This window comes from Odontomachus brunneus, unplaced genomic scaffold (genome assembly GCF_010583005.1).
Source record: "Odontomachus brunneus isolate Ranch 3 - 2012 unplaced genomic scaffold, Obru_v1 Obru_scaffold_091, whole genome shotgun sequence".
In the NCBI taxonomy this organism is placed as follows: domain Eukaryota; kingdom Metazoa; phylum Arthropoda; class Insecta; order Hymenoptera; family Formicidae; genus Odontomachus; species Odontomachus brunneus.
The window spans coordinates 107091-118115 of NW_022639541.1; the positions used below are offsets into that span (position 1 = coordinate 107091).

The 11025-nt window shown below is 36.0% G+C and overlaps 1 protein-coding gene across 1 annotated transcript in view; it reads left to right on the forward strand.

Moving 5' to 3' along the window:
• The first annotated feature begins 1506 nt into the window (after positions 1-1506).
• Positions 1507-11025, forward strand: part of LOC116848180 (ATP-binding cassette sub-family D member) — a 10639-nt gene continuing 1120 nt past the window's right edge. The window contains exons 1-9 of the mRNA XM_032824009.1: positions 1507-2421; positions 4299-4537; positions 5320-5700; positions 6722-6816; positions 6899-7085; positions 7770-7867; positions 8042-8271; positions 9474-9936; positions 10596-10695. Coding sequence (XP_032679900.1) covers positions 1784-2421; positions 4299-4537; positions 5320-5700; positions 6722-6816; positions 6899-7085; positions 7770-7867; positions 8042-8271; positions 9474-9936; positions 10596-10643 — 2379 coding nt within the window. The 5' untranslated portion in view covers positions 1507-1783 and the 3' untranslated portion in view covers positions 10644-10695. The remainder of the gene's footprint in view (positions 2422-4298; positions 4538-5319; positions 5701-6721; positions 6817-6898; positions 7086-7769; positions 7868-8041; positions 8272-9473; positions 9937-10595; positions 10696-11025) is intronic.

Below are 11025 nucleotides of genomic sequence, written 5' to 3' on the forward strand. Positions count from 1 at the left end.
TGTTAATTTGAGTATATTAGTTTCATATTGATATTAATTCTTCTTTTGTGTATGATGCGACCACTGCTAAACTACTAACTCTTGTTTCTATTATCTTACTTAAATACATAACACATGCATTATCATTTTGTTAAAAGTTCGTGTTTGAGAAGAATTTCCCTATAGAGCGCACAAAAAATGTACCTATCTATCTATCTATCAAATATCCAGTTAACGCGAGCTTAAGTCGGGAACATCCTGTACCCGGAGAGCGAAGTGGAGATTGACGAGTTGCACTCTTGTATGCAAGCTTGTGTGCAACAAGATCGGCTCGGTCTTCCCGGGAGAAAGAGAGAAAGAGAAAAAGGGAGTCGAGAGCAGCGGAGCGGCTCCGTTGCGTAGCGTAGCGGAGCGACGAAATATGACGGCCGTGCAAGGAGGAAGATGCGGTCAGCTGTAAATCGGAGCGGAGCGTTGACCTTGCAATGCGTCGGCCGTTGCGAGCTATTGCATTCCAGCTAGGATTGAGAGCCAGTCGCTTCCAAGGCGAGATACATTCGCCAACCTCAATATAGCGTTTTTTACTTTACATTTATCACGCACGTACAAGTGCACGATTACATACATATACGCACATAAATATTATCATAAATATATTATGTAAGACATAATACGACTGTGCTTACATACAACGCAACACTGATTAGATACTGACTAGAATAACTGGACTGTGAAAATACCTCGTTACTGAAGTTTGTATTTAAAGAGCGTGTTTAAAGATCGATTCGATATCTATTCTTTTCAGCTGAACTGCCTCAACTGGTGGTAAGTTAGAGTGAAATAAAATATACTTGTCTCATTCTAACTTATCGCACCAATATGTGTTCAGACAGTTTAGCTAAAAAAGAAAACAGACTTAAAATGACGCCTGAGAATTAAATCCTCGAGGTAAAGAGAAATTCCTACACAAAGAGGATTTCCCGAGACTAATATACATTGATCTGAGGATCAATAAAAACATCAGCAAACTAACCTTCCTATGTGTGTTCAAAATTTGCGCTTCGTCGACTCAAGATGGCGCCTGAAGATCAATTAAATCCTCAAGGCGCCATAAAGCGGAAGTTTTTTCAAAAGCGAGTTCCGCGAAACTCGTCCAGCCGATCAACAGAAGTATTAAGAAAATGACTCGCGCTATAAAAACACGCGCCGTCATTAAACTCGCGCTTGTTTAAAGATCGCAATTAATACCTCGTTAAAGTCTAATGGGCTTTAAAAATGAATTCCTGAGGTGAGATGTGATAAGGATATCTTCGAAGAATGGATTTCCTGGGACCAATATTCCAAGATCAATAGAAATATCGCCCGTTGGTCCCGATAACGAGCTCCATGTCTGATAAAGCGAGCCTTCGTAGCCACGTTCACCGCCGCAAGCGAATGAGAGAGCTCTCTGGTTCGCTCGCTCGGCGAGAGACGCGTGGGAGAGCTCTGTGGCGGCTAAGAGGAGGGCTCTGCTCCTCGGGATCGGAGCGGATCGTGTCGCAACGTCGATGGCAGTCGCCAGCTGGTCGCCGGCCTGGTCTGGTGGTCCGTGTTCGGGTGTTCACGCACGCTCGTGCGATCACGTCGACGACATCGCGAGGCGCTTCTCCTCGCTAGCTCGCACAGCTAGCGTGGACCGCCTCGTGCAGAGCAGTGCCGTGACCCGTCACCACCTCTGTGATAGCGCATCCTCGGGATGCACCGGACAGTTTGGTGATAACGTAGGTGATAAGTACAACTTGTGACTCGGTCAGGAGATAGCGGCATGTCGTCGGTGTTCTCGAAGCTGATTGACCGCGCGTCAGCGCGCTACGGCATTCGCCTGGAGACGATGACGCGCGGCCTCATCGGCAGCGCGTTCGCTCTCTACGCATTGAAGCTCGGCTACCCGTACTTGGCAGCCAGCATCAAGCGACAGCTACTGCGACACCAACAACAACGGTCTCAGAAGAGAGACCAAGGGAGTCAGCGCGAGGCCTCCAAGCGCGACGAGAAGAACGGTGTCGCTCGCGGTACCAACAACGACGACGATGACCACGGCGAGGTCGCGCTGTTACCGGAAGACGCGGCCGGAAATGTGGACAACGCCAACAGCGGGAAACCGTCGGTCGGACTGGATCGTGCTTTCCTGCGGCAGCTGCTGATGTTGCTACGAATTATGGTGCCGGGATGGCGCAGCCGCGAGACAGGTCTGCTGGCCTGCGCGACACTCACATTGCTGGCACGCACCTTCCTGTCGGTTTACGTAGCCGAGCTCGAGGGTCAAATCGTCAAGCGGATTGTACTACGCGACGTTCACGGCTTCTCGCACATGTTGGCGCGTTGGTTCGCCATCGCGCTACCCGCCACTTTCGTCAACTCCGCCATCAGATACCTCGAGGGCCGACTGGCGCTTAGCTTTAGGTACGATTAGCCCGGATCTACACGGTGGCTGTTTAGAGATGCCGCGCCGTTTGCGCGCAAACATTCTCTTACACGTCTTTCCTGTTTTTCTTTTAATGCTCTTCTTCCTTTCTTCTTCTCTTTTCTTCTCCTCTTTTTTCTCTTCTTTCCTTTGTTTCTCTTCTTTTCTACTTCTTCCTTTCTCTTCTTCTCTTCTTTATCTTCTTCTTTCTCTTACTTCCTCTCTTTTATGTATAGAAATTTGTTCGCTTGCAATGTTTCCTGTTTAAGAAAGAAAAAATGTATGTTTAGATTTAAAAAGAAGAATCTTCCTTTTTTAAAAAAAAAAGGAAGAAAAAGAGAGAGAGAAAGAAAGATGCGAAATGTGCAATCGTAGCAATTCTATCTATTCGTCTATGTTCGCACAGTTTTAGCATCTGAAACGAAACAAGCGATATATTTGGAGCAGTTTTGCAGCAAGATCTGGCGAAGTTTGGGCAACTGCCAGAAACGCAGAACACGAAACTCGTTCTCCAAATAATATTAGCGTAAAAATTACTTATCAGTCCTGATAAACCGAATTCATATTAAGTCTGCCTAAGAAAAAAATGACTAGTGCATCTCTATAATCTTTCTTCTGCAAAAAACATAACATCTTCTACACAATATCTTCTTCTACACAAATACTCGAGAATCACAAATAAAGACATCGTCAAGTTCGACATTAGAAGCCAAATTGGCTTACTGATCTGACTTGTTGACAATTCGGACGGCACAAATAAAAAGGCCTATTGTCCAATTATCAGAGCCGTAGCAAGTCCGATTGGTGCCTCTTTGTCGAAAAAAAAATTTTCCGCGTCTCGACATCGACGTCGTCAATCATCACCACGTTGTTTCCCAAAAACAATTCAAGGTTTTAAATTTTTGTCAAGTCCCTTAATGCGAAAGAGTCTCTATCTTTCGAATGCGTGGACATCAGCTGTTTCGCTTCTACTCCTTGTTTACCTTTTTTCCCTTCTTACGATGATAAACTATTCTCATTTTAACGTCTAGTTTGTCGGGTACTTCTTACGGCCGTTTTTTCATTATGCGGTATTGTGTAGCTAGGTATATACGAAGTGGTCTCTAGTATTGAGGCGGCTGACTCAATCTATAGTCACTAAAAAATATCACTCGCGATAATTAGCACGGCGGAGACGCATGACATTCCCGCGCACTTGAAACAATCGGAGCGCAATTACAGCGACATTAACTCCGCGATATCCTTTGAAGCAAATGAGACGGACATCGTCGATGCGGTTAGTACAGAATACCGTTATGCCTTGTCCCTTTTGGGTACCATTCTTTCACGTTACGGTGTCAAGGCTCTTGTGTGCGACGAACATTTCGTGTCCCTTTCTTAGCTCCGCGCTTTGTCCTCTTCCTCTCTTTCTCTTTCTTTCTTTGGTGCAGGAATTACGTCGCCATATACTGGGTGTTCCGCCAAATTTGCCGCTCGATGCAGATAAGAAAAGATTTTTCGCGAAGAAATAAGTCGAAGATACGGGAAAAGATGAAATCTTTTTCCCTATACGTCATTTAATATATTTGTACTTTTGACACATTTATTTGTATAATAAATTTTTATTTTTAACATTTATTTGTATAATAAATTTTTATATTATTTTATAAGATAATGTTGATAATAACTATTATTTAATAAATAGATACATTTATATTGAAAATAATACATAATAATACATATATTATCAATATATATTCTTGTAAAATATACAGAAATTTTTATATATTTACTCTTGCATCTTGTAATCTTGTTTTACGTTCACATAAACTCGGTCACATCGCGTGATTACTTCCTATGATGATTCATAACTCTCTTCTTCATTTGATTTATACAGGGAACGTCTGGTGAAGTACGCATACAAGATGTACCTGAGTCAGCAGACTTACTATAGGGTATCAGCTTTAGACACTAGGCTTGGCGGTGCCGAGCAAAGACTGACGGATGACCTATCCGAACTAGCCAGTTCCGTAGCGCACTTGTACTCTAGCTTAACAAAGCCGCTGCTTGACTGCGCCTTGGTGGGCATCGCCCTTATTTCCTTCTCCTCGAAAATGGGCGCTAAGACGATACCAGGTGAGATAAACGTGCTTAAAGAATTCGAATATTCCTCCAACGATATTCTCTTTTTCCATTGTCAGTTTCTTATTATCTATTCTACAATAGATGAATCTTCAGTTTCTCTTTAATAAATTATTTCTGCTACGTATCTCATTTTTCTTAGTAAAAATTCAATTTTGCTTAATTTATTTTTAAGTTATTTTCCTGCTAATTTTAATTTCTTTAATAAAATTTTTCATTTTTGTTCAATTTGTTTTTAAATAATTTTCCTGGCGATTTTAATTTCTTTAATAAGAGTTCAATTTTTGTAGAATTTATTTTCAAATAAATTTCCAGAGATGATTTCGATTTTCTTAATAAGAATCAAATTTTTGTTAAATTTATTTCCAAGTAATTTTTCTGCCAATATTTTATTTTCTTTAATAAGAGTTTTATATTTGTTCAATTTATTTTCAAATAGTTTTCCTGAGAAGATTTCAATTTCCTTAATTAGAGTTAAATTTTTGTTCCCTGACGTTTTCAATTTTCTTAAGAAGAGTTCTATTTTTATTGAATTTGTTTACAATTCAATGATTGTTTACAATACAATGATTTTCTCCTAGCGGTTTTTCTTTGTAAGAACTCTATTTTTGTTGAATTTGTTTTTAAGTAATTTTAAATTTTCAGAAGAAGTTCAATTTCTGTTTATTTTCAAGTAGTTTTTTCTACCAATATATTTCAATTTCTTTAATAAAAATTCAATTTGTGCTGAATTTTGTCGCAAGTACTTTTCCTGACGATTTCAATTGTTTTGACAGGGCCGCTACTGGCGGCAGCAGTGATCACCCTGACCGGGCAGGTTCTGCGCCTCGCTTCGCCACGATTCGGTCAGCTGGTCGCGGAGGAAGCGGCACGACGAGGGAAGCTGAGGGAAGCGCACGCCCGTATCAGCGCCCACGCGGAAGAAATCGCCTTTTACAGCGGCCACGATACGGAGCATCATTACCTGAACACCGCATACAAATCTTTGGTGACACACCTGCAGCGCGTGCTCGCTGTCAAACTGTGGTATGTAATGCTAGAACAGTTCCTGATGAAATATGTGTGGTCCGGCACTGGCCTCTTCGTCATCGCTATGCCACTACTCTACAACACAGCGGTCTCGTCGTCGACGAGCGAAATCTCCGGAAACACTGACGGTACGTGATAACACCAATAACGCGATGGAACTACAAATACAACTACAAAAAGAAAATATATTATAGTCCTTTTTCATATAAATTCTTTTTAATTTTATCATGATTTTTTGTAGTACAAGAATAAACATCCAGTGGAATTTATTTTGACAAGGAACATATATAAATAGTAAATTTTTTAATAATGGACTTCAGTTCTAGAAATATATATATAGTATATTACAGAAACATAATATATAAATTAAAGTAGAATGTTGATATATTGCTTGGTTTCAAAATTTTATAGTAATTTCTACTATGTAAGATTTTTTATTTGTATGCACTTTGTATATACAAAATCTCCAAGTTGAATGAATTCTCTGAGTATAAATCTGCCGTGCCAAGGAAAAAATTGATTAAGTCACAAATGTAGTTAACCACTTTTTTCCTTAGCACGACGGAAATGAGGACGAATTTTTGTGAGCGCATAGATGTATCAGGGTCTTGCAAAAGTTTTAGGAAGCTTTCATATCTTTAACCAATTAAATTAAATTATTTTATTAACCACTTGCTACCATTAACTATTTTTAATTATTGTTATTAATTATTATTAATTAACCATTTGTTATTTGTTAACTATATTTCTTTTATTTATTAATTATATTTTTTTTAGTAATTTTTTTTATATGCCGTGACAATAACCCACAATATACAACAGCGTCTCATTAAGTTAAATCTCATTACGTGAAAAGTATTGATTAATTGCGATCGAAAAAGTGATTATACAATCAATAAGGAATTAATAAAACAAGATGAAAGATGCATAAGTCTCAAATTATAACAGTACATCGAGACAATACATTCCAATACAAATATCTGCCATCATTATTCATCACTAATTGCTACCTTTTAGCTAATCGTCCGATTCAGTGTTTGTAAAATGACTCATCTTTCAAACTAATGAAATCATCGACAAATTTATATAAGATCCTGATACAAAAATAATCATTAATATGTTACTTACTAAAATTATACGCTGCGTTAGGTGGTGTGAGCGAGCGAACGAGGTATCTGACCACCTCGAAGAACCTCTTGAGCTCCGGAGCAGACGCTGTGGAACGACTGATGTCATCTTACAAGGTACATATGTCTGCCGATTTATCATTTATATTTCGTAAACACGTTTAAATTGTTAATTAATCGGTGCCACTCATTCGAACAGGAATTAGTCGCGCTGGCAGGCTACGCGGCACGCGTCAGCGAGATGTTGGACGTCTTCAAGGACGCCGCGCTCTGCAAGTACAAAAGGAACGTCGTCACTAGCGGTCCGTCGAGACTCACGAACGGCAATGTACATCAATCCATGGAAAAAATAATTGAATTCAGTGATGGCACTCCAGTGATAAAAGGTAAATTATATATATAATATCTCTAATAATAATAAATAAAAAATTAAATCTCTTATATATTTATATATATTTTTATTTATATATATATATATATATATATATATATATATATATATATATTTATATATAATTAAATACATATTATACAAAGTATTTTCATTATTGCTTCAAATTAATTTTTATTCATTTTGAATAAAATTTCACATATACACACATACACTCCAAGAGAAATTTAAATAATATTGTAATATATAATTATATTTTTTTATATAATTCTTTTATATTTGAATATATATACATATAACTGTATAATATCGAAATATAACTATATATTATAGAATTATTTAAGTTTGTTGGAGTGTAGACATACGAGAAAATGTTTCAGTTGCTTTCAATAAATTTATTCCCGTTGATAGTTGGATATTTTAGATTTACTTTTCAATTTTGAGTGAAAATATTCACTCGACGATTCGGAATGGAAAAATTATTCTATATGAGCAAAAAATTTCTCAAATTTGAATTTCTTCATTGTCACTCGGCTTTTCGAGTGAAATTTTACTCTAAGAAATTTAGAGAAAAAAGAGATAAGTTATTAAACAATTCATTCATATATTCTAATGAGGCGAAATGCACAGTCAAATTATACACCTCATCTTTAAATAATATTACGCGTGCTTCTTATAGGAATTGTTCGCGAGAGCACGGACGGCAGTATAAAGCTTATCGACGTGCCGATAGTTACGCCTAATTGCGAAGTTATCGTGCCTAGCTTAACGATCCACGTAAGTCACTGCTATATTATTACAGAGCATACATTATGGATATTTAATACTTTTCTTGTGCATCAAACAGATTCGAGGAAAATACACATATATTTTCTGATTTTATTAAATTTATTCTCATTCACTTTTCCTAGAAAACCTTGGAAGTCTAATTATGACTGATTTATCTTGCAGATCAAGCCAGGTGATCACCTGCTTATCACTGGACCCAACGGATGTGGCAAGAGTTCCCTCTTTCGCGTGATCTCCGGACTCTGGCCTGTGTACGACGGCACTTTAATCAGACCAGCCGAGAGGAGCTCGTTCAAGCAAGCAAGTAGACCAGCGTTGTTTTACATCCCACAGAAGCCTTATATGACAGTCGGTTGTTTGCGCGATCAAATCACCTATCCGGCACAGTCCAGGTAAGAATCGTTTATTAAATTCTAGGAGCATTCTTCTTGTTTCAACATACGTTTGTCATTCTGAATATTGTATGCAAAATATTATCCAATTTCTAAATGTATTCTACGTAATGATGTTAGTTTTGAACACCCAAATACTTGGGTACTCAAGTTTTTTGCGAATTATTCGGTTACCCAGGTATTTTTCAAATTATCAGAATATTCAAGAATTCAAGTTATTTATTATTACTAGAACAAGCACAAACACGCGCTACGCATCATTTGGCTAGTTCCATAATGTTTGAAACATTTTCTAAGATATCAGAATTATTGAGACAAAAATATAATTCAGTGCATAAGAATTGCTTGATCTTCTGCGGTTTTGTTTTATCTATACATATCATCTATACATACACACGAACTTAATACTAATCCACTTTGCACCCTGAAAGAGTAAAATTTAGTGCTTCTTTTAACAACTTATTATTTTTTGAATACCAATAACGGTAATGAATAATTGTGAATGTTGTAAATTAGTAATGGTAACAAATTTTTATCAATTTTTGTCTTATTATATGATGTGTGTGTGTATTTTCTAATTTTATAAATTTACTTGTATTTCTTTTCATACTGTGTAATGCCTTTAATAAATAGCCAATAATTCAAGTTGCAACATGTTCGGTTTTGAAATCACTAACTTTCATTGTGTATTTGCACAAGTAGTTTTTCCAAAGTAGATCTTTGTTCTTTGTAAAAGCATGAAAAATATACTCTACAGAATTTTTTTCCTGTAAAAGAGAATTCACATTCATATATTGTTATATTTTGCTATTACTTAAATAGATTATCTAATATGTCAGAGTCAAAAAATTATATAATGCTCTTAAGATTAGAAGTTACTTTTTGTTTGTAACTATTTATTAAAGATATTAATATTTTTAAATATAACTGTAACAGTAGTGCAATTATATTTCATGAGACAAGTAGCATCAAACTGAACAGGAAAAGATCTTCAAAACTTGATGGCAATAGTACTAATTTAGTACTTCTCGTAATAGCTTATTATTTCTTGAATACCAATGAATACCAACCAACCAATGAATTACCAACGGTAATGAATAATTGTTGTAAATTAGTAATGGTAACAAGTTTTTCTTTTGCTCAGAAACTGCTTTTATCAACAATAAATTAGAAATGGATTACTTGACGATTATATTTTTCAGCAATTCACGCAACTGCTCGGACGAAGAGCTACTGCAGCTGCTGGAGGACGTGGACCTGCGCGGTCTGGTTGACCGCGAACCCGAGGGCTTCGACGCCCTAGGTGATTGGGATTCCACCCTGTCAGGAGGCGAGAAACAACGACTGGCTATGACACGATTGTTCTATCACGCGCCGCAATATGCTCTGTTGGACGAGTGTACGAGCGCAGTGAGCCTGGAGGCCGAAGGTGTCATGTATGAAATGGCCAAAAAGAAAGGCATCACTTTGCTGACCATCACGCATCGCGTAGCCTCCCTTGCCAAGTATCATCAGCTACTGCTACGTTTCGACGGCGAAGGCAATTGGACTTTCGGCCCGTTAGACCACAAGAACCTGTTGGTATCACCGAATCGAGAAAAACAGCTCAAAGGGGAAGTGGAGCGAGAGGAGGAGGCAAAGACGAGCCACTATCAGATGCTGCACGTACGTGAAAGAACAAGAAAATTTCTTCGACAACGAAATTAATCTCGTTAATTATGGATCCAATAATTTTAATTTAATTAAATTTTTTCAGTTAATTTAGTTTTTTTGATACATAAAATAAACGAAATAAAATAACTTTCGCCTAGGTAAAAGAGATCAAATTATCTAACAATATGATTATTCTGTTCAGTAATAAGTGCAACTTCTCGGTTAATTAATGTTAATTTAATATTAATTAATCAAGTTAATGTATAGTCAATTTAATAATCTAACTTTTTCTATGTATTTATAGTTGTTTTCGTAATTCGTTTGATTTGTTAATTTAATAAATAATAAATAATAAGAATATCCGAGACGTGTCCAGATACGTGTTCAGAAATTGATATTTGTATCTTAAATTCATTTTAATTTTACTATGTTTTTAATAATAAATACCATAAAATTAATAGTTAAGAAATAATTCAATTAATTTATTAATTATTAATTGAATTATTAATTCAATTAATTTAATTAATTTAGTTAAGAAATAATTCAATTAATTTATTGAGAATTATGATTTTAACGTGAGCAAAAAGAAAAATGAGAAAATTTTGTGCAATTTAGTTATAATTATTTCTATTCATGCCATCAGTGACTTTATTCCAGCTTTTCTTTTGCAGGAGCTACGTGATATACATCCCGAGAACAGTTACGTGGGAATTAGTTGAAAACAGCGATCTATAGAATTTTACGAAAAGATTTTATGTAAAAGATATATATGTAGGTATATAAGAGATATAAAATTATTCTATATAAAATTATCATATACATACCTATATGTAGGTATATGTATGTATATAGATATATATACACATATATATATCAACGTATATATATATATATACGTATATATATATATATACGTATATATATATATATACATATATATATATATATAAAAAATATATAAGAGATATAAAATTATTCTATATAAAATTATCATATACATACCTATATGTATGTATATGTATGTATATAGATATATATACACATATATATATCAACGTATATATATATATATATATATATATATATATATATATATATATA